We start from the raw sequence: 25,220 nt of genomic DNA, 5'->3' as shown, positions 1-25,220 counted from the left end.
ATTAGTATAACTTTGGTGCATATCTGATGCACAAGTTAGGGAGCCTCTTTATTACTCTTAATTAGCACAAGTGTGTAAAATACACAGATAAATCTTGTCTTAGAGAAATGAAATTACAACAGTAGCTAAGAATTGCTACATTTAGATTATATCTATAAGAGCTATTTATCCATAAAAACTGTTCTTTCTGGTCAGGTGGGGTTGTATTGTAGGATAGTTCTTTGGGTTTAGGTTACTAGGACCTCAGAGGTCACCTACAAGCACTTTCTTGCTGTAGAAACTCTGGAGACCTGGTCTTGGGTTAAACACATTGCCAGCTAACTCGATTTATCATGATTGACAATCATATCACCAAAAATACCTTGAAGAAAGGTTTTCACTCAACAAATAGTATGTTGAGTTCCAGTGTCTTTATTTCTTAAATACCCACAAATACTGGAGCTATGCGTAATCATAGGAAGGGTAATTTTATAATTATTATAAGTTTGTTGATACCAAGATGAGTAGTCTAAGAAATTATAAAAGAGCACCAAAGCTATGAAGGAGTGGCCTAGTGGTTAGGGTGGTGGACTTTGGTCCTGGGGAACTGAGGAACTGAGTTCGATTCCCACTTCAGGCACAGGCAGCTCCTTGTGACTCTGGGCAAGTCACTTAACCCTCCATTGCCCCATGTAAGCCACATTGAGCCTGCCATGAGTGGGAAAGCGCGGGGTACAAATGTAACAAAAATAAATAAAAATGAAGGCACACAGGTGCAGTTGTGCACTTATGCACATATATATTGCTTTTATGAAATACTGTATGTGCCTTTAAGAATTGCTTCTCCAAAACCTCACGCACAAAGTTACATCTGCTCTGAGACAAGCATAACTTGTTGCCTTAAGTTTTTTGTGGATAAAATGTATGTAACCTTGCTACTTCTGGGATCCTTTTGACCGGGTTGGCCACTTTTAGAAAATCATTCTGTGTTACTTGGAGCTGTGGTCTGACCCGGTATGACTATAATTACCATATGTTGCAAATCTACTCCTGCTCTGCCCAGCCTTTGCTTCCTGGGAACACATACAGATATATAGGGGGTTATGTGCATTGTTATGGAATATGCTTAGATTTCAGCATGGAACACTACATGTGCTATATAGAATCTGGCATGCAAAAGCCCCAGTTTGTCAATAGTATATACATTAATGCATGTTGCATTGAGAACAGACTGTGTCCATGCTGCTGTGAGCATTATGCTGCTGAACATTTTCCATATTTTAGTTGGGATTGCAAGTCCTTTAGCCTTTCCAATTCTGGTATTGTACCCATGGAGCAGCCCATGAACGGGCGAAACATAGATCACGTCAGGTGATGGTTTTAATAATGAGATTTCATTTTGGAGCATTACATCTGAGATATGTTTTCTTTTGCATCACTTCTGGTGTGGATCTGAAGAACCTCTCTGTTTGCTATTTATGCATGTTTACCTCTGAGCAGTTTTGTTAATGCCTATTTTTGGGCATAAAACACTGTTCTGCACACCAAATTTTCCTCAAGTCTCCAATAGATTTCAGAAGGCACACTTTTGAAGGTTAATCTAGAAGCATCTTTATGTGTAAGTAGTGATATTGGCATATACATATAAATGTGATTTCATATAGCAACTGTTTATATGTATAGATACTCTGGGATGCAGAGATCTCAAAGCGATGTGATTTGGGTAGCAATAAAAATCATACTTGTAGTTCCCATTTTACAAAGGGGGATACTTGTATATTTTTTTAAATGTCCACACCGGCATTTGTACCTGCAAGTGTGAGCTACCTGCTTGTTTGAACCGAGTGATTTAGGAGCAATTCTGCTAACTTCTGTGATGTCTTGTCACCACCTCAGATACTTAGAAGAGTTATTTCACTCATCTACTTAATTGGTTGTTCTTGAATGTGGTACTTTCTAAAGTATTGGTAAATGCTCTCGTACGTACTAGAAAATGTGTTTTTGTAACATTACTTACCTACATGTGAATTACACTTTAAAAGCACCAAGTGATGCTGCTCTTTCTCTGTACCTGCTTGACGTCCTAGCAAATGTACACGTATTTATCAGCATCCGTATATGCATTTCACAAAAAGTTCCATGTTCAGTTAACCCTTAAGGAGAAATGGAAATGCCTTGACCTGGACCATGTTAAATTCTTACGCAAAATGAGGCTTCACATTGACAGCTTGTTCTTATTTTATTTTTGGGCTAAATCTTTTTCATCTTTAATCAGACTGAGCCATCTGCAAAGTAATTGTGTAAACAACACAGGAAGTTAGACGTTTGTTGTCATTAGAGGTGTATTCCCCCACCCCCCCCCCCTAACCTTTTGTCACTCCCATACTTTGCATTAGTGGTCATGATGTCCTAATTATGTGTTCCTCTTTTATCAGCTAATATTTTTTTTAAATTGAAGGAAGGTTTAACTACATACTGAAACTAAGCAGTATAACACAGGATGTGGAAGTAAAAGTAGTTTGTACAAGGGGAGGAGCAGTGTTGGCACAAGAACTGTGAAGGCTAGAACCTTCTGGCTATTTTAGGATCATGTTTGGAGTTGTGGTAACAACACAGGAAGTTACACGTCTGTTGTCTATAGAGGAGTTTCCCCTCTCCCCCCTTTTCCCGCTCCCATACTTTGCATTAGTGGTCATGATGTCCTAATTATGTGTTCTCCTCTATCAGCTAATATTTTTTAAAATTGAAGGTAGGTTTAATTACATACCTGAAACAAAGCAGTATAACACAGGATGTGGAAGTAAGTAGTTTGTACAAGGGGAGCAGTAGTGTTGGCACAAGAACTTTGGAACTGTGAAGGCTAGAACCTTCTGGCTGTTTTAGGATCATGTTTGGAGTTAGCACAGTGGAGAAGCCTTGTAAGGATCCAAAGTGTTTCCCTACTCCCCATCTAGCAAAAACACTCTTCTAAAGGGAGGGAATGTTCCTCAATGACTGTGTGTTTTCTGTGTTCCACAGAGGAAATGACAACTGTGGAATAGTAATAAGTGTTTCTTTGTATATGGTCAGTTAATTGTGTAAGACTTATAACATTCTAATTGAAATCTGCATCCTGCCATCTCTACTTTTTGTCTACTATCCTTGTGGTGAGAAGCATTTTATCATATTCCTTTTAGGCTTCTCTCAGGGCAGTTTCTTCAAATGGGTTAGTTTTGCACATACTGGACTGGATTCAAGAAATGGTGCTTAAAGTTAGGCATCGAGATGATACGCACAAAGCTAGTAATCTGTAAAGGGCGCCCTGCACGGAACATTCTTTATAGAATACTAGCTTAGTGCGCATTTCATGCCTAACTTTGGTTGTGAGCATTTACACCTGTCAAAAGGCTGGTGTAAATGCTGGTGCCCAGCTGATAATCTGAATCATAGTTGCTTGATGTTAGGGTCCACCTTAGGAGTCAGTACCTAAGAAAAAGATCTAGGTGTCAGACTATACACTAAAATCTTCTGCCCAGTGTGTGGCAGCGGACAAAAAAAGCAAACGGGATGCTAGGAATTATTAGGGAAGGGATGTAAAATAGCACCAAGAATACTATAATGCCTCTATATCGCTCCATGGTAGAACTTCCCCTTGAGTATTGCATTCAGTTCTAGTTGCTGTATCTCAAAAAAGATATAGCGGAATTAGAAAAGATTCAAAGAAAAGCAACCAAAATGATAAAGGGGATGGAACTCCTCTAATATGAAGAAAGTTAGGGCTCTTTACAGGGGCGTATCTGAACTGCGGCGGTAGGGGGGCCAGGACCAGAGTGAGGGGGCACATTATAGCCCCCCCGCCCGCCGTTGCTGTCGCCTACCTTCGCTGGCGGGGGACCCCAACCCCCGCCAGCCGAGGTCCGCTTCCTCCTGCCGCTGCCGGCTACCTTTAAAAGAATTCCTTCAGCTGGCGGGGGACCCCCAACCCCCGCCAGCCAAGCCGAGGTCCTTTCATTTCTTCCATTGCAGTCTGCAAAGCTTTCTGTTTCTGAGTCAGACGTCCAGCACGTACAACGTGCAGCGACGTCAGACTCAGAAGAAACTTTCGGCGCCAGCTTTGCAGACTGCATGTTCACCGAGATTTCGTTCAGTTCCTCAGCATCGTCACTGTTGAAAACCATTTCTTGATACAGGTAGATCTATTACAACTTCTTCAGTAAAGACTGAAACAAAGAATTCATTCATTCTCTCAGCTTATAATCTTATTCTTCCCGAGTGCCCCTTTTCGTTCCTTGATGATCCAATGGTTCCACAGATTCTCTCACAGGCGTTATGCTTCTGATGTACCTGAAAAAGTTACTATGCGTTTTTGCCTCTATTCCAAGTTTCTCTTCATGTTCTCTTTTAGCCTTATCAATACTTTGCATCCTTTAGTTTTGGATTTTGCTTACACCTTTTCAGTAGTAGCTCAAAATGAGTTACATTCAGGTACACGGGTATTTCCTGACCCTGGAGGGCTCACGATCTAAGTTGGTACCTGAGGGATTGGAGGGTTAAGTGACTTGCACAAGATCACAAGGCGCGCAGCTGTCGGATTTAAATCGGCCATCTCTGGATGTCAAGCCCAGTGCTGTAAACCACTAGGCCACACCATCTAACTTGCCAGTGTTTATATTGCTTCTTATTTATTCATTTGAATCCTTACTTCCATTTGATGTTCTTTTGGCTCTAATAGCCTCTTTCACTTACCTTTTAACCATGCTGGCTGTTGTTTGCTTTTCTTTCTACCTTTAATAATACATGGAATACATCTGATCTGGGCTTCCAAGGTGGTATTTTTTTAGTGTAAAATATTTTTATTAATTTTCATAGCCACAAACTTGACAAACAGATATCAAACACAATGTAATAAAATAATAAACAATAAATCATCCCCCTCTCCCTCCCCAACCCAGACCACTCCTAACCCTTAAGGAGAAACGCTATAAGTCTACTGTCACTTTTGGCCTGGTTTCTTATAGCTTCTGGTGATTATTACAAAAAGTAATAAAAGAGATAAGGGATTATTATAAAGTATTTAAAATAAGATTTATCCCCCTCAGTGTCATATTTTGAATATAACTATTCTAAATCCTCAGAAAACATTTTCTACATTTGGGAAAACCACAAGCCTCCCATGCCTCCCAAACAAGGAGTTGATTACCTTGATTCCTCCATTTCCAGTAAGTGGGGTTTCAGTGGCTGTCCACGACTGCAAAATGTATTTCCTGGCTAACAGACACATTTTACGAACTAGAAGTGTATCCCCCCCTTAGATTTCCCCCTACAAACCCCGGTCTGTCTTAAACTAGATGTTCCGTTAAAGTAGTAATAGTACATCCTGAAATAATAGACATGTAGTGAACTATTTACATCCAAAATTGTCTGATCTTGGAGCAAGCCCAAAATGAATGATACAGAGTATTTTTGGAGCCCAGACATTTACCACATAAAGTATTCTACCCGACTTGTATATTGGGTAAAATAAGTTCTATGTAGCGTTGGAAAATGACATTCCGTAACCAAGATGGTATTTTTAAATAATGTCCATGCCTTATCTAAAGTCCTAACCTTTGAGGCTGATCCTGTTAGCTTCTTTTAACCATTTTCTGATTTTATCATTGTCACCCTTTTGAAAATTACATGCTGCTACAATAGATTTCCTTAGTGACCCAACACGTTATCTCTCATACTAAGCCCTGGATTCCATTAAGGACTAGATCTAAACTAGCCCTCCCTCTTGTCTGTTCCTAGGTCAGTTGCTCTAAGAAGCAGTTATTTATTACATCTAGGAATTTTACCTCCCTAGCACTACCTGATGTGACATTTACCAGTCAGTGGTGGGGTAATTGAAATCACCCATCATATACTGTCACCCAATTTGCCGGCTTTCCTAATTTCTGTTAATATTTCTTCATCTGTCTGTTAGTTCTGTCCTGGCAGACAGTACTATAGCCCTATAAATGTACTCTTTAGAAACATAGAAACATGACGGCAGATAAGGGCCATATGCTCATCTAGTCTGCCCATCCTCCGTAACCACTAACTTCTCCTTTTCCTAAGAGATCCCACGTGTCTCTCTCACACCACCTTAAACTCTGACACAGTATTTAAATGTCTCTATCATATCTCCCTCTCCCACCTTTCTTCTAAAGAATGCATATTGAGATCTTTAAGTCTCTCTATATGCTTTATGAGGAAGATCACTGACCGTTTTAGTAGCCACCCTCTGGACCAACTCCATCCTGTATATATCTTTTTGAAGGTAAGTCTCCAGAATTATGCACAATATTCTAAATGTCTCATATAGGCATCATCACCTCCTTTTTCCTGCTCGCTTTTCCTGTCCCTATGCACCCAAGCATTATTCTAGCTTTCATCTTCATCTTTTCTACCTGTTTAGCCACCTTGGTGGGTGAAATACAGCAAACTCACTTTCTTGAGTCATTGTATGAGGCACACCTGCAGTAAATCATCTGAAGCAGCAAGACAATAGTATAACTCACTATTTAATTTAAAATTTAAAGGCCACTAAATCAGTTTGAAGCTCCCCCCAGCCCCAAAGCAGTAAACAGTAACTGTAACATATTGTTCCCTATGTCTGTTCTTTCTACAAGAAGCCATTTCGGGGACATAGATTTATTATCCAGCTGACAGACTGCTATGTATTTTTGAGCAGAAAAGCACAATTAGTAATATTTGTGCTATGAAAACAATGCCCATGCTGTCCAAGCTGAAAGAATTGGCTGAGGATAGAGAAGGGCTAAAAAAAAAAAAAAAAAAAAATTCCCAAGAAGAAAGTAATATCCTTTGATCTACGTGGAATAATATGGCAGGAATGCTGTTTATATATATACTAGTAAAAAAGCCCCGTTTCTGATGCAAATGAAACGGGGGCTAGCAAGGTTTTCTTCAGAGTGTGCATGTGGGAGTGTCCCTGCCCTCTCTCCCTACCCCTCCCCCCTCCGAGTCCAGTCCTTCAGTGTTAAGTTTCCTGCTGTGCTGTGTTTGTGTTACAGAGAGAGTGAGGGCATCTCTCTCCTCCCCCCTCTGAGTCCTTCACTGTTACAGAGAGAGGGATTTCGTGCTGTGCTGTTTTCCTTCACTCATGGGGAAACCGGATATCTCTGGTGTTTCACACTTCCGGCTGGAGGCTTCATAGAACGTTGGGGTTGCCTTTTATATATATAGAAGATATATATATATATATATATATATATATATATATATATATATATATATATATATATACATACACACACACACACACACACACACACACTAGTAAAACTTTCGGACACAAATGAAACGGGCGCTAGCAAGGTTTTCCTTGGAGTGTGTATGTTTGGGAGAGTGTGTGAGAGTGACTCTGTGAGAGAGAGAGAATGTGCAAGTGTGTGTGTGTGTGTGACAGAGAGAGAGAGTGAGACTGCTGGGTGCAAGTGTGTCTCCTCTGTCCCCCCTCCAGCCACCCAGCGATTCTACTTTTTCCCTTGCCCCACTCCAGCCACCCACCAATGCTCTTCTCTCCCCTGCTCCCCCTCCAGCCACCCACCGAGTCTCCTCTGTCCCATGCCCCCCTCCAGCCACCCAGCGAGTTTCCTCTGTCCCCTGTCCCCCCTCCAGCCACCCAGCGATTCTCCTCTCTCCCCTGCCCCCCTCCAGCCACCCAGCGATTGTCCTATCTCCCCTGCCCCCTCTCTCTCCAGCCACCCAACAATTCTCCTGTGTTATTAAGAAGGGTATGGAGTCCAGGTGTGCGGATGTTATAATGCCGTTGTATCGCTCCATGGTGCGACCGCACCTGGAGTATTGTGTTCAGTACTGGTCTCCGTATCTCAAAAAAGATATAGTAGAATTGGAAAAGGTACAGCGAAGGGCGACGAAAATGATAGTGGGGATGGGACGACTTTCCTATGAAGAGAGGCTGAGAAGGCTAGGGCTTTTCAGCTTGGAGAAGAGACGGCTGAGGGGAGATATGATAGAAGTGTATAAATAATGAGTGGAATGGATCGGGTGGATGTGAAGCGACTGTTCACGCTATCCAAAAATACTAGGACTAGAGGGCATGAGTTGAAGCTACAGTGTGGTAAATTTAAAACGAATCGGAGAAAATTTTTCTTCACCCAACGTGTAATTAGACTCTGGAATTCATTGCCGGAGAACGTGGTACGGGCGGTTAGCTTGACGGAGTTTAAAAAGGGGTTAGATAGATTCCTAAAGGACAAGTCCATAGACCGCTATTAAATGGACTGGAAAAATTCCTCATTTTTAGGTATAACTTGTCTGGAATGTTTTTACGTTTGGGGAGCGTGCCAGGTGCCCTTGACCTGGATTGGCCACTGTCGGTGACAGGATGCTGGGCTAGATGGACCTTTGGTCTTTCCCAGTATGGCACTACTTATGTACTTATGTCCCCTGCTCCCCTCCAGTCACCCAGCGATTCTCCTTTTTCCCTTTTCCCCCCCTCCAGCCACCCAGCGATTCTCCTTCCCCTTACAGCACCACACTGTCCAAATCTCTGCCCCTCCAACAACCGCCCAACCTTTGCTGCCGTGCACAGCTCAACGTGCACGCCCACTGAACGGTAGAGCCAATCGCCACCGTGCGCCCGCCCTCCCACCTGTGGTTGGTCAGTGCTGCGTGTGACGTACCCGGAAGTACGCAGACGTCACTTCAGGAGATGGATACAGCTTTGGAGAGAGCACGAATACTTCAAGACTTCACTTAGCTTCAGAACGTTGGAGGTGCATTTTATTATATAAGATATATATCCCTTTTTCAAGATGTTGGAAGCACTTTCTAGTCTAAACTGATTTCATGGGGGTTTTTTTTTTTTTTTTTAAATCATTCTGTAGCTTTTTAAGACATCTCAAAAACAATTTCATGCTATCATTTTACAAATCACAAATGTGATTTTTAGAAAGTGGTCAAGTCTGTGAGTGGTTTTATCCACATCTGGTGGTTTATGGCAAATGGACACTCCACCACAGGAACTGGTTCTTGAAAGATACTTCAGTGCTTTTGAGCGATTGTCGGCCTTCCCCCCGTTTCTAGTTTAAAAGCTGCTCTATCTCCTTTTTAAATGCCGATGCCAGCAGCCTGGTCCCACCCTGATTAAGGTGGAGCCCGCCCTTTCGGAATAGGCTCCCCCTTCCCCAGTTCCTAACAAATCTAAAACCCTCCTCCCTGCACCATCGTCTCATCCAACCATTGAGACTCAGAAGCTCTGCCTGTCTCTTGGGCCCTGCGTGTGGAATGGGTAGCATTTCAGAAAATGCTACCCTAGAGGTTCTGGATTTGAGCTTTCTACCTAAATCTGGCTTCCAGAACCTCTCTCCCACATTTGAGGGGGATTCGTTGTTGTCGTATCCAGAGGCTCTTGAGAGATTCCCGATAATTGGGTCGGACCGGTATGCTTACCTTCAGTTATCCACCTTTCTTAGGACACTGGCAGTTCGGGAGGTGGTGACCCGGGAAAAATCCACACTTGAAGCCATCTGTGAGGGGCCACCCAAGACGAGTGGTCTGGTCTCACGCCTCTACCACATTGTTAATAGGCAGTCCCAGAATTACACGCTTCATAGGAAAGGCTGGCAAGAGGAGTTGGGGTTGACAATGGAGGAGGCAACGTGGGAGAGACTGGAGCGGGATGTGTTGAGGGTGTCGTCTCATGTGCCCTTCAAGGAGAATGCGGCGAAGGTGTTGTATCGATGGTACCTGACGCCTGAGCGCCTCCAGCGCATTTTCTCCACTACAATGGGAGTGTGCTGGAGGGGTTGCGGTGTAAAAGGCACAGCGGGACACATATGGTGGACTTGTAGGAAGATCAGTGCCTTTTGGAGATCTGTACTTAGCAGGCTGCAAAGATGGACGGGTAGCCCACTACCTTGGAACCCGACCTTTTTCCTGTTTCTGGCGGGTGTTGCAAATCGCCCTCAGACCCAGCAAATGTTTCTGAGGCAGGCTATATGCGCTGCTAGAGTTGTAATTGCAACCCATTGGAAGCAGCCTATAACTCCACCGATAACTCGGTGGATTCAAAAACTGAGGCTTACCTGCGAGTTGGAAAGACTACTAGCCGAGAGGCGCAACCACCTGAACAGATGGCACTTGATCTGGGATCCTTTTCTTCTTCATATATAATATGATTGCTGTTATCGGGTAGGGTGATGCCTGTTAGAGGGGTGGGATAGGGTGGGTGAGGGTGGGGGATGGGGATTAACATATACAAAATTACAAATCTTGAAGTACTGGGCTGGACATACTGAATAGTCTCCTGGGCGCACTCGTACAGCAAGAAATGTCTGGGTTGATATGCAGTGAGAATCTTACCATGTGTTGTATTATCTGTCATCCACATCACCAGAGATTGGTTCTGTACAATTGAAATGTACTATGCTGTGTACGATGTGCTATGTACTTGAATCTGTGTTTTAAGTATTAATAAAGACTTCATGAAAATTATAAAAAAAAAAAAAAAGATGTTTATTTTGATATGTTGTAAAGGGGTCCGCTTCCTCCGCTCTGGGTTGATGCTGGCAGCCCTGTTAGGCTCACAGGTTACCGGTAAAGAACAAGGCTGACATTTATACTCAGGGCCAAAGTGTTTTATTCTCAGTTCAGTTCCACACCCAAAATCATAATGCAGTTCCCAAAAAGAAAAGGTTCAGATCGGGTTCAAAACCCCAGCAAACATTCAGTTCCTCAACAGTTCAGGCCCACTTCATGGGCACCACCTTCCCCTCCCCCTCAGAAGGGCTCAGTAACAGTTCAGCCTGCTTTTCTATACAGCTCAATAGATCAAACACCTTAATTAACAGTCTCTTCAAATGAAACCAATACTTGATTCAACTGTCCTCTTCACATCACAGAGGGGACCCTGTAATGAACAGGGCTGGCAGTTTTCCCTCCCACCTCACAGCACCGCAACCTCTGTGGCCTCCCACATTGCCTTCATGTGCTAGACAGGGCGGCACTGGTATTCTCCCACTCCATGGTAGTGCTCTTCCCCCCCCCCCCCCCCCCCCCCCGGGGGGGGGGGGAAGCTCCAGTGGCAGGCTCTTTCCCTCCTCCACATATTCCATGGATTCTCTCTCCTGATCAGTCTCCTCTCCCTCCTGGTGGCTGGGAGCCTCCAGGAAATCTGCCCTTCCCCTCTCACAGCTGGGGGGAATTATATACTGGGGACGAAGCCAAGGGAACTGAGCTTCATCTCTTCTTCTCCCTCTAGTGGGAAAGGGAGTAACTGGCTCACCCTGCACTGAGCCATTGCTCCCCCTGCTAGGGTTGGAAATCCGTTCCACCCTTTTGGGGCTACCCTCCTCTCTCCTTCTTGCAAGGGCTTCTGGGGACTGTAGTTCTGGGTTTAGCTGCTTCACTGTGGGGCCCTGGATGCTAGCCTTGTCACAATGTGCATTTGCAAATTATAATATATATATATATATATATTTAATTGATGAAAAATTAACTAGCAAAACTCTACCTTTTTGAATTTAGGTTCGAGAACTGCAGACACGCTTACAGAGCATACAGGCAGTTGGCCCATCAAGCCCCAGCCGGCTTACCTCTGCAAGTCGTCCGGTTAATCCCAGCACCGGAGAGCTGAGCACAAGCAGCAGCAGCAATGACATTCCAATTGCCAAGGTGAGCTATTGTGCTAAATGGTAATGCCTTCCATTATCTGAAAAGAGCAGTCCTCTTTCTGCACAGCTGTGATGCAGGCATGCGATTAACTGCGATGTGTTGTCTGGGGTCCCAGGGGAGTTTCCAAGCAGCCCATAGGGGCCCAAGAACTGCAACTGCAACAAGAGATAAACCAATAATCAGTTTGTCTCTTTAGTTACAACAGAGATGCCAGCTTATATTAATCACCTTAATGTATAATTTCACAAAACAACAAGTCTGTTAATGATGTGCATTTTACATAGCTCTGGAAAAAGACAGGCTCTGTTTCCTTGCCAATAACCTATGGAAAATGTTGTTTAGATTGCTGAACGAGTGAAGCTCTCAAAGACAAGGTCGGAGTCATCCTCTTCTGAACGCCTCATTCTAGGATCAGAAATCAGCAGCATAGGGGTGAGTATTATTTCCTTTATCAACTGAACAAAGCAAAGAGAAAAAAGTTTAAGGAAGCATTGTACTGTAGTTTAGATACCTAGCAAATTGTGCTGTCGGAGCTGACTTCCGTTTCTTGTAACAAACTAACTGAAGACTGATAGGGAAAATGTTTCAACTTGAGTTGTAAAAATACATATTAAAGTATTTCCATATCATTACTGCTTTTGGAAATCATTGCAGTCTCCATGGCCCAATAAGTTAGTTGTCAGGTTCCGAAATAACATCTTAACATAATGAATATCGCTAGTAGTAGGCTTAATGAGTCTTGCCTTAATGTGTGTCCAGCATTGTAAAAATCTCATGTGAGATGTGTGGTCATGCTCTTTGCTGCTGAAATTTTTATTCCTGCTGGTTTTTATGTGTTTAAAATCGCACTGGTTGTAGCAGTGGGATTTTAATACCTAAGAAGTGCCATGTTGCGTCAGACTACTTGTCCAGAAAACCTAGCCCTCCTGCCTCTGATAGCAGCCAGTCTGGGTCTCTTAAAAGTGCCTGGACCTGTTCTCCAGAAATGTATTCAAACCTTTATAAACGCAGTTACTGCATATTGCTAGCTTAACTGTATGATGACCAATACATTTTTTTTAAAATCTGCTACTAATTCAGGGAGTGCCTCATGGACCTAGTACGATTGGAAAGGGAAAATAACGGTCCCCCATTAACTTTTTTCAAACTACCTGGTGATGCTGTAAATTTCTGTCATAACCCCTCTTATCTGTTCTCCAAGCAGAAGAGTCTTAGCTTGTTAAGCATTTCTTTGTATGCCTCTTCATCCACCTTACCTTTGCTCCTATAAAGTGTATTCAGCCCCTTAGGTCTGCAGACAGGTGACCTCAATGAAAGCTTGTCTGCTGGAGCTGAGCTGGTCAGATTGATCTTAATTCTGTGCAGAATAGATGGGTAGTACTGCTGTTTGATTGTTGCTTGGTGTACAAGTTGTACACCTCTCGCTAATCAAATATATGCTTGCAGTTTCATTACATTACATTATATCGTGTTACTTTTATCCCACATTTGCCCACAAAGAGAGTTCAATGCAATATACAAAGAGCTAGGCATTCCTAGGAATTAAGTTCTCCTTTTCATAGTTTAGGTAGACCTTAATCTTTAGACATCACAAATTTTTTGAATAAAAAAGCTTTCAACAACTTCTGATACAAACCATTTTGAGAAATTCTTCTTAGCTGCACAGGCAATGAATGCCACCATTTTGCTGCTTGATAAGAAAAAGATTCTGATAAGATAGACTTATAAACTACTTCTTTAGGACTCAGATATTGAAGATCAAGGTAACATCTAGCTGTTCTAACTCTGTTAGGATTTGGTAACGGCAGCAAATTGCACACATAATTTGGATCTTGACCATACACAGTAAGAAAGACCAAAGTGCATAACAAAGATTGCCCTGGCCTCTACTGGGAGTTACTACTACTACTACTTAACATTTCTAGAGCGCTACTAGGGTTACGCAGCGCTGTACAAATTAACAATTAAGGACGGTCCCTGCTCGGAAGAGCTTACAATCTAAAGGACGAAATGTCAAGTTGGGGTAGATAAGTTTTCCTGAGAAGAGGTATAGTGATTAGGTGCCGAAGGCGACATTGAAGAGGTGGGCTTTGAGCATTGATTTGAAGATGGGTAGGGAGGGGGCACGGCGTATGGGCTCAGGGAGTTTGTTCCAGGCATGGGGTGAGGTGAGACAAGGGGCGGAGCCTGGAGTTGGAGGTGGTGGAGAAGGGTACTGAAAGGAGGGATTTGTCTTGAGAGCCAATGGAACCTGACAAGTAATGGTGTAACCCTGTCAAATTTTGAAACTGAAAATGCCAATTTGGCTGCCGTATTTTGTAATATTTATAACTTTTTACGAGCATTTACTCCACAACTCACATGTAATATGTTACAGTACTCTATCTGTGATGGTATTAAAGAACGAACTATCAATCTGAAGTTATCTGGATCAAAATGACATCTAATACGTCTTAATTTCCTCAGCATTCAAAAGATCTACAGCTGCTATCTGCATGTCAAAAGACAAGAGTCTATCCAGAATAATACTTAAGATTTTGAAATGAGGTTGTAGCATAAAAATATTATCCTCGATATTAGTTGCAAACAGGGGCGTAGCCAGACTTCGGTGGGAGGGGGTCCAGAGCCCGAGGTTAAGGGGGCACATTTTAGCCCCCCCCCCCCCCCCCGGCACCGCTGACCCCCCCCCCCCCCGCCATTGCCAACCCGCCACCACCTTTCACGACCCCCCTCCCGCCGCAAACCCTCCCCCGCCACCTACCTTCGCTTTTGCTGGCGGGGGACCCCATTCCTCGCCAGCCAACATCCTCTTCATCCTGCAGTCAGTGCAAAATAGTCTTTGTTCTGTTCTCTGAGCTTGTACGTGCAGGACGTCAGCATGCAACAGAGCAAAGAATGTTTTGCACTGACTGCAGGACGAAGAGGACGTCGGCTGGTGGGGATTGGGGTCCCCCGCCAGCAAAAGTGAAGGTAGGCGGCGGGGGAGGGTTTGCGGGGGGGGTTGAGAGGGGATCCAGGACCCCTCAGGCCTCACGTAGCTACGCCACTGGTTGCAAAGTAGGTGCCAGAGGTGCGACAAACGAACCTTTTCCGGAGGTGCGAAGGCGGTAGAACGAGAGGACATGAAATGAGATTGAAGGGGGGGGCAGACTCAAGAAAACTGTCAGGAAGTATTTTTTCACAGAGAGAGTAGTGGATGCTTGGAATGCCCTCCCGCGGGAGGTGGTGGAAATGAAAACGGTAACAGAATTCAAACACGCGTGGGATAAACATAAAGGAATCCTGTTCAGAAGGAATGGATCCTAAGGAGCTTAGCCGAGATTGGGTGGCAGAGCCAGCCGGTGGTGGGAGGCGAGGATAGTGCTGGGCAGACTTATACGGTCTGTGCCAGAGCCAGTGGTGGGAGGCGGGGCTGGTGGATGGGAGGCGGGGATAGTGCTGGGCAGACTTATACGGTCTGTGCCCTGAAGAGGACAGGTACAAATCAAAGTAGGGTATACACAAAAAGTAGCACATATGAGTTTGTCTTGTTGGGCAGACTGGATGAACCATGCAGGTCTTTTTCTGCCGTCATTTACTATGTTTACTATGTTACTATAATAATGTATGGAGATCCCAACACTAAGAATTTAGTTTTTTCTTTAATTTTAAATGGTGGGGAGGGAGGGTTATTGGGGCTGAGGAGGGTAGTAGGGAGGGGGAGGGGAGGAGAGGTGACTGGAGAAGGGAGGGGAGGGGGATAGGGGAGAGGGTTTCGAGGTTTGAGGGCATAGAGATAATTTAGCTTAACAAAGCAAATTAGGGGTGTTCTAGATAAAAATGTGATAAAAACACGTATAGTACTACTGTTATGTCTGTGCTTTCCTCACCCTCTGGTGGCCAGAACGGGTGGCTGTTATGGCCATCACCCGTTCCAGATTTTAGCTGAGTCCGGTCCGGATCTTCCAGGCTGCCAGGTTTGCTTGTGTTGTTTGAGCCTGCACAGCACCCGTAGCTGCCTGGTGATTGCAGCAGCTGAGTCTCAACTGGTTCTGGGCTTATTAGCCATCTTGGAACATTTCTGCTTGCCTTTGCATCGTCTAAGGCCCTGGTATGTTGGGATGCTGGTGCACTTCTGCTGAGTCCAGTTCTAGTTTGGTTTCCTGCCTTGATTCTTGTCTGTTCTTGCTAGTCTGTGGATAGTTAGATTAGATTGTTGTTTGTTTGCTTGTCTTGTCTCTGGGTTATAGTTTTGTGTGTAGTCCTTGTCTGTTTGTATCTTAGTGGCTGCTCTGCAGCTTTTAGTTTTGTGTCTTGTTAGTCAGTGTTTTGCTCCCTGTTTTTTAGTGGCTGTTTACAGCTTTCAGTTTGTCCTTTATTTTACCCTTTCCTTGCCCTGCTGTCCCTGTATGTTCCTTTCCACTCTGACCCTCAGTCCCTGTTCAGTCTAGTTGGGATCCTGTTCCTGCCCTGTCCTACTAGTCCTGCTGGCCACCTGAAGCCAAGGGCTCAACCCTTGGTGAAAAGTGGCCAGGTGCAGGTGAAGCCTAACTGTTCATTAAGCTCTGCCTTGTCTCCGGTGTGGGGGTGGTTTTGCCTGCCACTGCCGCTCCTCGGCAGTGGCCCAAGGGCTCACAAACCAGTTTCCAGCTTTGAAAATGTGACAACTACCTCACATGGAGACTCTGAGTATTTCAAATAGTTGGACTGGCATCCCTCTTGGAGTGTGAAATACTACGTCGGAAGAAAGATGCCAAGGCCATGAGCAGGAGTACAACGCTGACACCCAGGGGAAACACAGTATTAGTGGGTTCTATTTGATAAATGGTGAGGAGTTGCCTTGCGATAAAGGTAATAAAAAAGAAACGGGGATATCATATATTTAAAGGGGAGGGATTAGGGGAAGGGGATTAGGGTGGAGAAACGGGTTAAAAAGGTGATGATGATGTCTGCATTTAAAGATTTTTGCAAAATCGCAATTAGTTGTAAATCACATTTGTTGTTTGTTTATTCAGTGAATTTATCAATAAAAACCATTGAAACATTTTAAATGGTGAGAATGGGTCCACTGTTCCACCAAGTGTAAACTCAGCTTTATGCTATTTTTGATGTTCTCTATTACCCCTGAAAAAGTGATGATATCTGCTTAAATAAAGCAACAAATTCCTAAAGCTGATAGAGCTGAACCTAAAGAGACCATCATGATGTTAAGTAGGATCAGTGAAATAGGAGATCCCTGGGGTACACCATATCCAGCTTTCCACATCTCAGAAAAGTGCATTCTTCATTTTAACCCTTTAGGATCTTGATGATAGCAATCCCATAAACCACCCACCTACCCACTTTACCCCTTATTGCATAACTATTCAAAATATCCAAATATGGTCGACCAAATCAAAAGCGCTTGAATAGTCGAACTGCATTAGCAGAGCCTGTTTCCTGTTGTATATGTGTGTCCTAGTTTTAGACGTAAGTGTACCCAAAGCTGTTTCCATGCTATAGCCGCTTTTGAAACCTCATTGAGAGGAATGTAGAATATTAAAACGTTCTAGAAAACTAATCAGTTGTGTAGCAACAAGACTTTCCATGACTTTGGTAAACAATGAGATGGATGCTACTGATCTATAATGGCCACATTATATAGTTTTTATGTTTTGATCCTTCAGAATGGCAGTAAGAACAATATTATCTAATTAGAGAATAAACCAGGCGTTAAAATTTCAACCAGTTTAATAATACACCCAAAAACTTATTTGACCCCAAAACTTATTTGAATATTCTTCATTAAGGGGCCCTTTTATTAAGCGGAGATAAAAGGTGCCCTGTGCTAGTGGCAGCGGCAGTTTTTGCCATGCGCCGAGGCCCTTTTTTACCGCAGCGGGTAAAAAGCCTGAAAAAGAAATGGTCATGCAGTAAGTTTGCATTTAACCGCTTAGCCATTTCTGGGTGAGTACTTACTGCCATCCAGTGAGGTGGCGGTAAGGGCTCCCGCGCAAACCTGGCAGTAACTGGGCAGCATGCAGTGCTGTCTAATTACCGCCGAGTAACCGCCAGAGGCCACGTTAAGCCTGCGGTAGTTCTGACTTGCCTTATGGCAAGCCTATTACTGTGTGACAACACTTTAGTAAAAGGGCCCCTAAGTATGCAGGTTAAGTACCCACATATAGTGTGAAGAAGAATATTTAAATACCATTTTTTTACATCAGTTATTGTTAATGGAAGAAAATTATACCAGAGCCTCTCCAGTGGAACACCCAATTCTGGACTTGTTGGGCTTATAAATAATTCTGTTGGATCTATGCTTGTAGTTATAATCTCTGACCATATTTTATCAATTTTGTTCTTTAAAATATTTGCTAAATCATTAGCTGTTGGGGCTTTTGTGTCACTAGATATAATATTCCCTTTAGGTAATAGAAATAATTGTTTCATATCTGGTATTTTTTGCCCTATCATAGAAGAAAAATCTGTTTGGCCTGTTTTGTCAAATATTGATAGTTATTTACTGATTTACACCAAATTACTTTATTAGTATCATTTTGATCTTTGCACGAAAATACCTTCTAATTTTCTACACTGCGGGTTTTTAATTTGTAGAAGTTTTAATAGAATCCAAAGTACAAATACAAAGCCAATTGTTCAGCTTTACAAATGAAAAATTCCCAGAATTTTATTTATTCATTCTTATATCCTACTGATATCCAAAAACAAGTTTTGGTTCTAAGTGGCTTACAGATTATATTTTGTTTAACAGTTATAGTATTGGTTTACATTTTACAGTTAGTTGAGACTTGTAGTGATGGCTTACAATTACAGTTTCCATTTTGGTTGGGACTTAACGAGGATAGTTTATGGTTAGTAATCGGAATGAACATTGATAGCTAAGTTATTTGTTGTAGAATTTTTTATAAAGATGTATGTTTTAATTGTTTTCTAGATTGAAGGTAGTTCGTGATGCATCTTATGATCTTTGGTGTTGAGTTCCACCATTTGGAGCCCAGATAGTTAAGTCCAGCCATGTAGATAGATTTGTAAGTTATGTTTCTGCAGTTGGGTAGATGGAGAAGTAAGTAGCTTCTGGTTTCTGGGCTTGCACTTCTTGGGGATAGTTCTACCAAGACTAACATATATTCAGGAGACAAACCAAATATTTTGTAGATGGTAGTGCTCGCTTTAAAGATCAGTCTTGCCTTGATTGGCAGCCAGTGTAGTGTTTCGAGTAGTGGGGTAGCTCTTTCGTATTTTGACTTCTTGAAAATTAGCCTTGCCGCCGTATTTTAGACAGTTTGCAGTGATACCAGTGTGCTTTCTTTGCAGCCAATGTATACTGCATTGCAGTAATCCAGTTATGAAAGTATCATTGATTGTGCTATTATCCAAAATGATTGTCTAGGAAAATAGTCTCTGATCCTTCTCAGTTTTCATAGTGTTCTGAAGCATTTTGTTGTTACTGCTGATATTTGACTATCTAGTGTTAGGTGTTTGTCAAGAATGATTCCCAGTAATTTTAACTGTGTTTCAATTTGGTATGTTTGGTGGTTGAGTGTGAAATTTTGGTGGGCTGTGGGGTTATGCGGGCTTGACAGTACCAGGAACTTCCTAGCTTTCCATAAGGTCCAGACCTGTTTTGACTTTGTCCGTTATTTCTGTGGTATTGTTGTTGAAAGGTTGTTCCTTCATCAAATTGGGTAGGGAAACCAGAGGGTTTGTAAAAGACATCCCATCGTTAGCAAATAATATCAACTTATAGTCATTGTCTCCCATCCTCACTCCAGTGATATCAGAGTTAGCTTGCACAGCAGCAGTGAAAGTCTCCACAGCCATGGCAAATAGCATAGGGCGACAAGGAACATCCCTGAGGGGTGCCCCTAGTTAAAGCAAACAAAGCTGAATTTCTCCCATTAATACAACAGCATGCTTTTGGGGAAGCATAAAAAGCCTTGATCCACTCCCTAAAGATAGGACCAAACCCAAATCTCTCCATAACTATATCCATAAATGGCTAATGTACCCTATCAAAAGCCTCATCATCTAAACCGAGAAGGCAAAGAGGCAGAGCCCTCCACTTGGTAAAATGTTGGATGTCCACCGTATGTCACACATTGTCCATTGCCTGTCTATTAGCCACAAAACCAACCTGGTCTGGATAGATCAAGGAGGGCAGTAACATTACCAAATGATTAGCCAACACCTTAGCCAGTATTTTAACATCTGCATTTAACACCGAGATAGGAAGGTAAGAGGCACATTCCGTCCTGTCCTTATCTAGTTTAGAGATGACAGCTATCCAATCTTCCATGGATGAGGATGGCAAAGATGCACCCTCTTGGACAGAATTCAGTAATAGAGCCAATAGAGGGGCTATTTCAAGGGTAAAGGTCTTACAAAACTCATTACTCAATCCATCCAAACCGGGTGCCTTACTAGATAGTAATGATTTAGTGGCTTGTAACACCTCCTTCAAAGTAATTTTTTCCCTCCAAAACAGTGCATTGTGCCTGAGACAACAATGGAAGGCCCAGATTTGCCAAACAGTGATCTGTACACCCATCTCGAAGAGCAGGGTCCCTGGTATACAGTTCTTGATAATACTGCTGAAAGCATTCTCAGATCAAGGCTGATAAAGTAGGGAATTGGTCTGTAGCAGATTTAACCCAAAAGATACTTCTATCAGCCTTCATCCGATGAAGCTTATGAGCCAGAAACTGGCTAGATTAATTGCCACCTTCATACTGACCAAGCTTCAAGCGGGCTTGCACAAGTCTAACTTGCTCGTGGTAAAGGCTATCAAGTTGCAACTCAACTGCCTGAAACTCAAAAAGAAGTGCCACTGAGCCAGAATGCTTATGCTAAACTTCCAAAGAGCCAATCCGAGCCAAGTAGTGAGCCACCTAAATGCAATGCGCTCGGGAGTGCTGACTAGCTAATTTAAGGAAGTGGCCTCTAGTAACAGCTTTCAGCGCATCAAAGCCCATACCCACAGCATATAGCCTTTGCAAATATCCTCATCCTGCAATAGATTGAGCATTCATCGGGTGTTTCTATCCTCATCTCTGAGTGAAGGAAGAGCAATCCACACTGGTGCATGGTCAGAAACAGTAATACTACCAATAGTGGGGTCCCCCCCCCCCCACACCCCATCTGACAGGGATTTATCTGGGGGGGGGGAAAAAACCCATAATCCAACCTAAAATAGGAATGTTGTGTGTGAGAAAAAAAAAGTATAGTCCCTGACCTAAGAGTGACCCAAGCGACTGCCGCAGGTCTCTGGTCATGTTATAATCTACACCAGATGCTGAAGCAGAGCGATCCAATGCAAGTTATATTGTGGCATTAAAGTCACCTGCTACTATCAATTTACCCACCACATAAGCAGAGAGTATCAAGCGAAGCTTAGTATATAAAATACCTTGAATGCTCATTGGGTACATACAGAAGCTATAGTCACTTCCTGGTGATCCAATAAAATTTTAAGGAAAATATAGCAACCCTCTAAGTCGCATTTGATGTAACATAGTAAATGACGGCAGATAAAGACTTGTACGGTCTATCCAGTCTGCCCAACAAGATAAACTCATTTACATGGTATGTGATACTTTATATGTATACCCGAGTTTGATTTGTCCTTGCATTTCTCAGGGCACAGACCATAGAAGTCTGCCCAGCACTCTTCTTGTACTAAGTTCTGAAGCTAATGTCGAAGCCCCTTAAAATTTACACTCCAGCCCATCCCTATTTATTCCGTCACAATCAGGGCATAGACCGTAGAAGTCTGCCCGGCTCCCATTTTGTTTCCCAGTTACTGATGTTGCCACCCAATCTCCACTACAATTCTGCGGAACCATGTATTGGACTTGAACCTGAACAGCAGCCTATATCAAAATTGCCACACACAGGCACAAAAATATGGGGATATTGAGGATGAGCAGTAAAACAGAGGGAAAATGGAAAAGCCCAGCAATATTTGAGCTTAGCCTTTAACGGAACATCCAAGACAAGTTTCATTAAACGTCACTGCATCAAGGTAAAGGCAGAAAAATCCTGATAAATAGATACTGGCACATCATTATATAGTAAAGGCAGGTTCTGACACTCAGTGGATAAAAGTAGCTCCCGATCAGTGAGCAATGATGTCCTGGGGTTTATCAGAACCTTCCCCAGAGAATGATGAGCATGCTCCAGCTCTATAGATGCCATGTCTCCAGTAGAGCCAAGCAACTGCACACAAAGGGCATACACAGTAAATAGGTACATCTTCAGTATCACCCCCTTCTGGGACCCCCCTGGAATCGTAAATTCTTCCTACGTCCCCAGGTCACAGGTCATCTAATTTTTACACCAAGTCATTATATTGAGCCTCCAGTTTATCCATTCTCGTATGAGTTAGCTATACACCAGCTTTGTCCTCCATTTTAATTTCCAGATCCTCCATGTGGCCCCCCTAATTTTCAAAGGTCCACGCTCACCACATCAATGCATTCTAGGATCTCATCCCATGTCGATTTAATCTTGTCTCTTATTTCAGTGATAAATTGTTTTAATTCTGTAGAAAACCCCATTCAGGTCAAGGCAGAGTGAGATTCCAAGGTGGAAAACGCCGAATCCAACTGTGACACAGAGGCCAGTGTTAGGGAAGTCTGACGAGATGCCATCTTACCAGGCATCTGAGCCGTGTGCATCTCACCTTATTTCCTTGCTGAAGATTGAGCTTCACACATTGCTGTTAGGTTTAGGAAATCAACCTGCCTCGAGTGGGAAAGTGCGGGGTACAAATGTAACAATAATAATAATATATGGTTAAATTTATCATTTTATACTTACATATTATTTTGTCCTGTTTAAAGCCTAATATCAATTCACTTTTTCCAGGGCCATTAATCAATAGAAATTCACCAACCTGATGTGACATGTTCTCTGATTGATTGATGGCTGTTATTTAAGACCATCACCCACCTCAGTCCTTCATTAGCTTCTTCGGCTTGTAACTGAAAGGAAGGGAAGGAGGCATATTTGAAATTTTGCTTGATGATTTTTTTAAATATAAATTCATAATGTCAAAGAAGCTTCCCATGAAGTCAGCTGTATTTAAGCATCTCACCATAACTCAAGATGGGAAATACTTTGTGTGTCAGCACAGAACCCAGATGCTGTGATGCCAAGATCTTCCAGCCAGGCAAAGAACCAGAAAACTTCACAGATATTACATACACTGTGTTGTGCATACTCTACAGCTGGCAGTAAGAGACAGTCTGCAAGAAGGACATGCAACTGCTCTGATTGACAAAGTGAGGAATGTAATTATTGGTGCCAGAACATCTAAAGTTGTTTCCATTTTGAAGGGATGTGCTGGAAAAGTGGCAATTGATCAAGCTATACGCTGGGGCAGTATCTACTTAACATCAACAGAGGATGAATTTGATTTTGAAAGATATCTGGATCAGAAGGAGCATGCAAAGCATCTCTGCATAGCAAAGGATTCCACTGAACCCACAGAGAAGAAATTGAGTACATTTCAACAAATGTCTCCCTCACACTTAGTCTTATACTCATTCTTCATAATTTATTTCCTCCATGTGTGTAGTCTATTCATAGTCTGTCTCCCTGCAACTTCTCTCGCCCTTTCTCACCTTTGTCTTTTATCTTCACCATGAACCCTCCCCAACACACACATAGCCTCTCAGCCCCTCTTTTCCCAATCCCACCTACATACTCTCCATATCTTCTAGCTTCTCTTCCCTCTGCAGCTTGTGCTTCCCCTTTACCAGCTCCCCTTCCTCTCTGCCAGCTCCCTTCCCCTTTTTACAGCCTATGCTCCTTTTCCAAGTTTCTCACAGGCTGTTTCTATTTCTTTCACATAGCTCCACTCCCAGCCCCTGTCCTTATCACCCAGCTTCTCTTCCCCTTACAGATCCTTTCTACCTCTTTCTCATCCCTTCACAGCAGTATCTTTTTCCCAGTGTTTGTCCTTTTCATGCTAACTGTGTAACATTTTACTTTTGGCAACACATGTAAAACTGTCATACCAATAAAGTTATCTGTCTCCCTCCTTTCTACAGTGTCTGTCTGCATCACTTCCCATTGGCAGCTCATGCAGGAAGTCTCTGTATCCTGGGCTACAGAAGCTTCCTCCTCTCTCTTCAGCCCATCAATCAGACACAGCCAGCCAAGAGGCTGCAGCAGCTCCCTCTTCTCCCTACAGCCTATTGGTCAGACACAGCTAGCCAATAGGCTACAGGGGGAGGCAGTAGCTAGGATGCAGACACTTTCCTTCCTGCCTTCCCCTGCTGTATGGTATTTTGTTTGACAATTTTTTTTAATATAAATTCATAATGTCAAAGAAGCTTCCCATAGAGTCAGCTGTATTTCAGCATTTTACCCTAACGAAAATGTCTGCCTTTTCGGTAGTGGAAGTTCAGATGTGGAATGCACTAGCAGGAGAGTTAGGCTTATGTGCTGGTGTGCTGCAATTTAAGAAGTTGCTGATGACCCAGTTTTTTGTGGAGGCCTTTTTGTAATGATTGTTTCTGGTAGGATGGTTGGAGTGGCACTTTCTTTTGGTATTTGTGTTGTATTTTATTTGTTTTTATAATCGTGTTTGTTGACTTGGAAACCACTTAGCTGTAGACAGTATATAAATTTTGAAAATAAGTAAATATAAATAACTCAAGAGGGAAAATATTTTGTGTGTCAGTGTATGAAACAGGACCCAGATGAAGACAAATGCTGTGATGCCAAGATCAGCACATATTCAGGCAGTGATAAAAATGCCTCCTACAAGAGCTTTCAGTCTGAAAAGACATGTACATCACTTTCATCCAGAAGTATTCAAAGCTGTGACTACTTTGCCATCAGTGTCTGATTTGTTTGCAACAAGAATTAAATAGTTACCAAGACACTGGCAGTAAAAGACACAGAAGCTTATCATACCAGCAAGCTTTTCCAGTTCTTAGTGGAAGAGGTTCTGCAAGATTATAAACTTAAAGAACAATTTCTATGTATTGTAACTGACAGTGCTTCCAACATGCTACTTACAATTAAACTAATGAATGCAGACAATGAAAATGAGCAGCCTCTAGAAGAACACTTCAGAGATATTGGAATGTTTGAAATTGAAGAGCACACACTCCTTTAAAGGAGGAACAAGCTGGAGTTGCTACAGAACAACAACAAAATGATGATCTTTTAGGTGATCTTGTGGTAGCTGCCTCAAAACTCTCCCAAATTCACCACATGTACTGTATTGTACACACACTGCAGCTGACAGTAAGAGACAGTCTGCAAGAAGGGCATGCTGCTGCTCTGATTGGCAAGGTGGGGAAAGTAGTTGTTTCAGCCAGAACATCTAAAGTTGATTCCATTTTGAAGATACAAGACAGAAAAGGGGCAATTATTGATCAAGCCTCACACTGGGGCAGTACCTACTTAATTCAGCGCTTGCTTGATCTGAAACCCTTTCTTGTGGACATGACCAGTACTCAAGTGATGCTAAATGAAAGTAGATACAGGTGACAGAATTGGAAGAGTTGCTTTGTCGCCCATTTACAGTGACTAAAAAATTACAAGCTGAGGATTTAACTCCAGGTATGTTCATGAAGGAGTGA

At 42.8% G+C, this 25,220-nt stretch overlaps 1 protein-coding gene across 3 annotated transcripts in view; it reads left to right on the top strand.

Moving 5' to 3' along the window:
• The window catches only part of MCC (MCC regulator of WNT signaling pathway), a 571,489-nt gene that overhangs the window by 406,120 nt on the left and 140,149 nt on the right, over positions 1–25,220 (top strand). For all 3 annotated transcript variants that reach the window (XM_030193493.1, XM_030193491.1, XM_030193492.1), the window contains exons 7-8: positions 11,494–11,640; positions 11,983–12,072. In XM_030193493.1, the coding sequence (XP_030049353.1) occupies positions 11,494–11,640; positions 11,983–12,072 (237 nt within the window). The remainder of the gene's footprint in view (positions 1–11,493; positions 11,641–11,982; positions 12,073–25,220) is intronic.

This window comes from Microcaecilia unicolor, chromosome 2 (genome assembly GCF_901765095.1).
Source record: "Microcaecilia unicolor chromosome 2, aMicUni1.1, whole genome shotgun sequence".
NCBI lineage: Eukaryota > Metazoa > Chordata > Amphibia > Gymnophiona > Siphonopidae > Microcaecilia > Microcaecilia unicolor.
The sequence above is the reverse complement of the archived record's forward strand: the minus strand, read 5'-3'. Positions and strand labels throughout refer to the sequence as shown.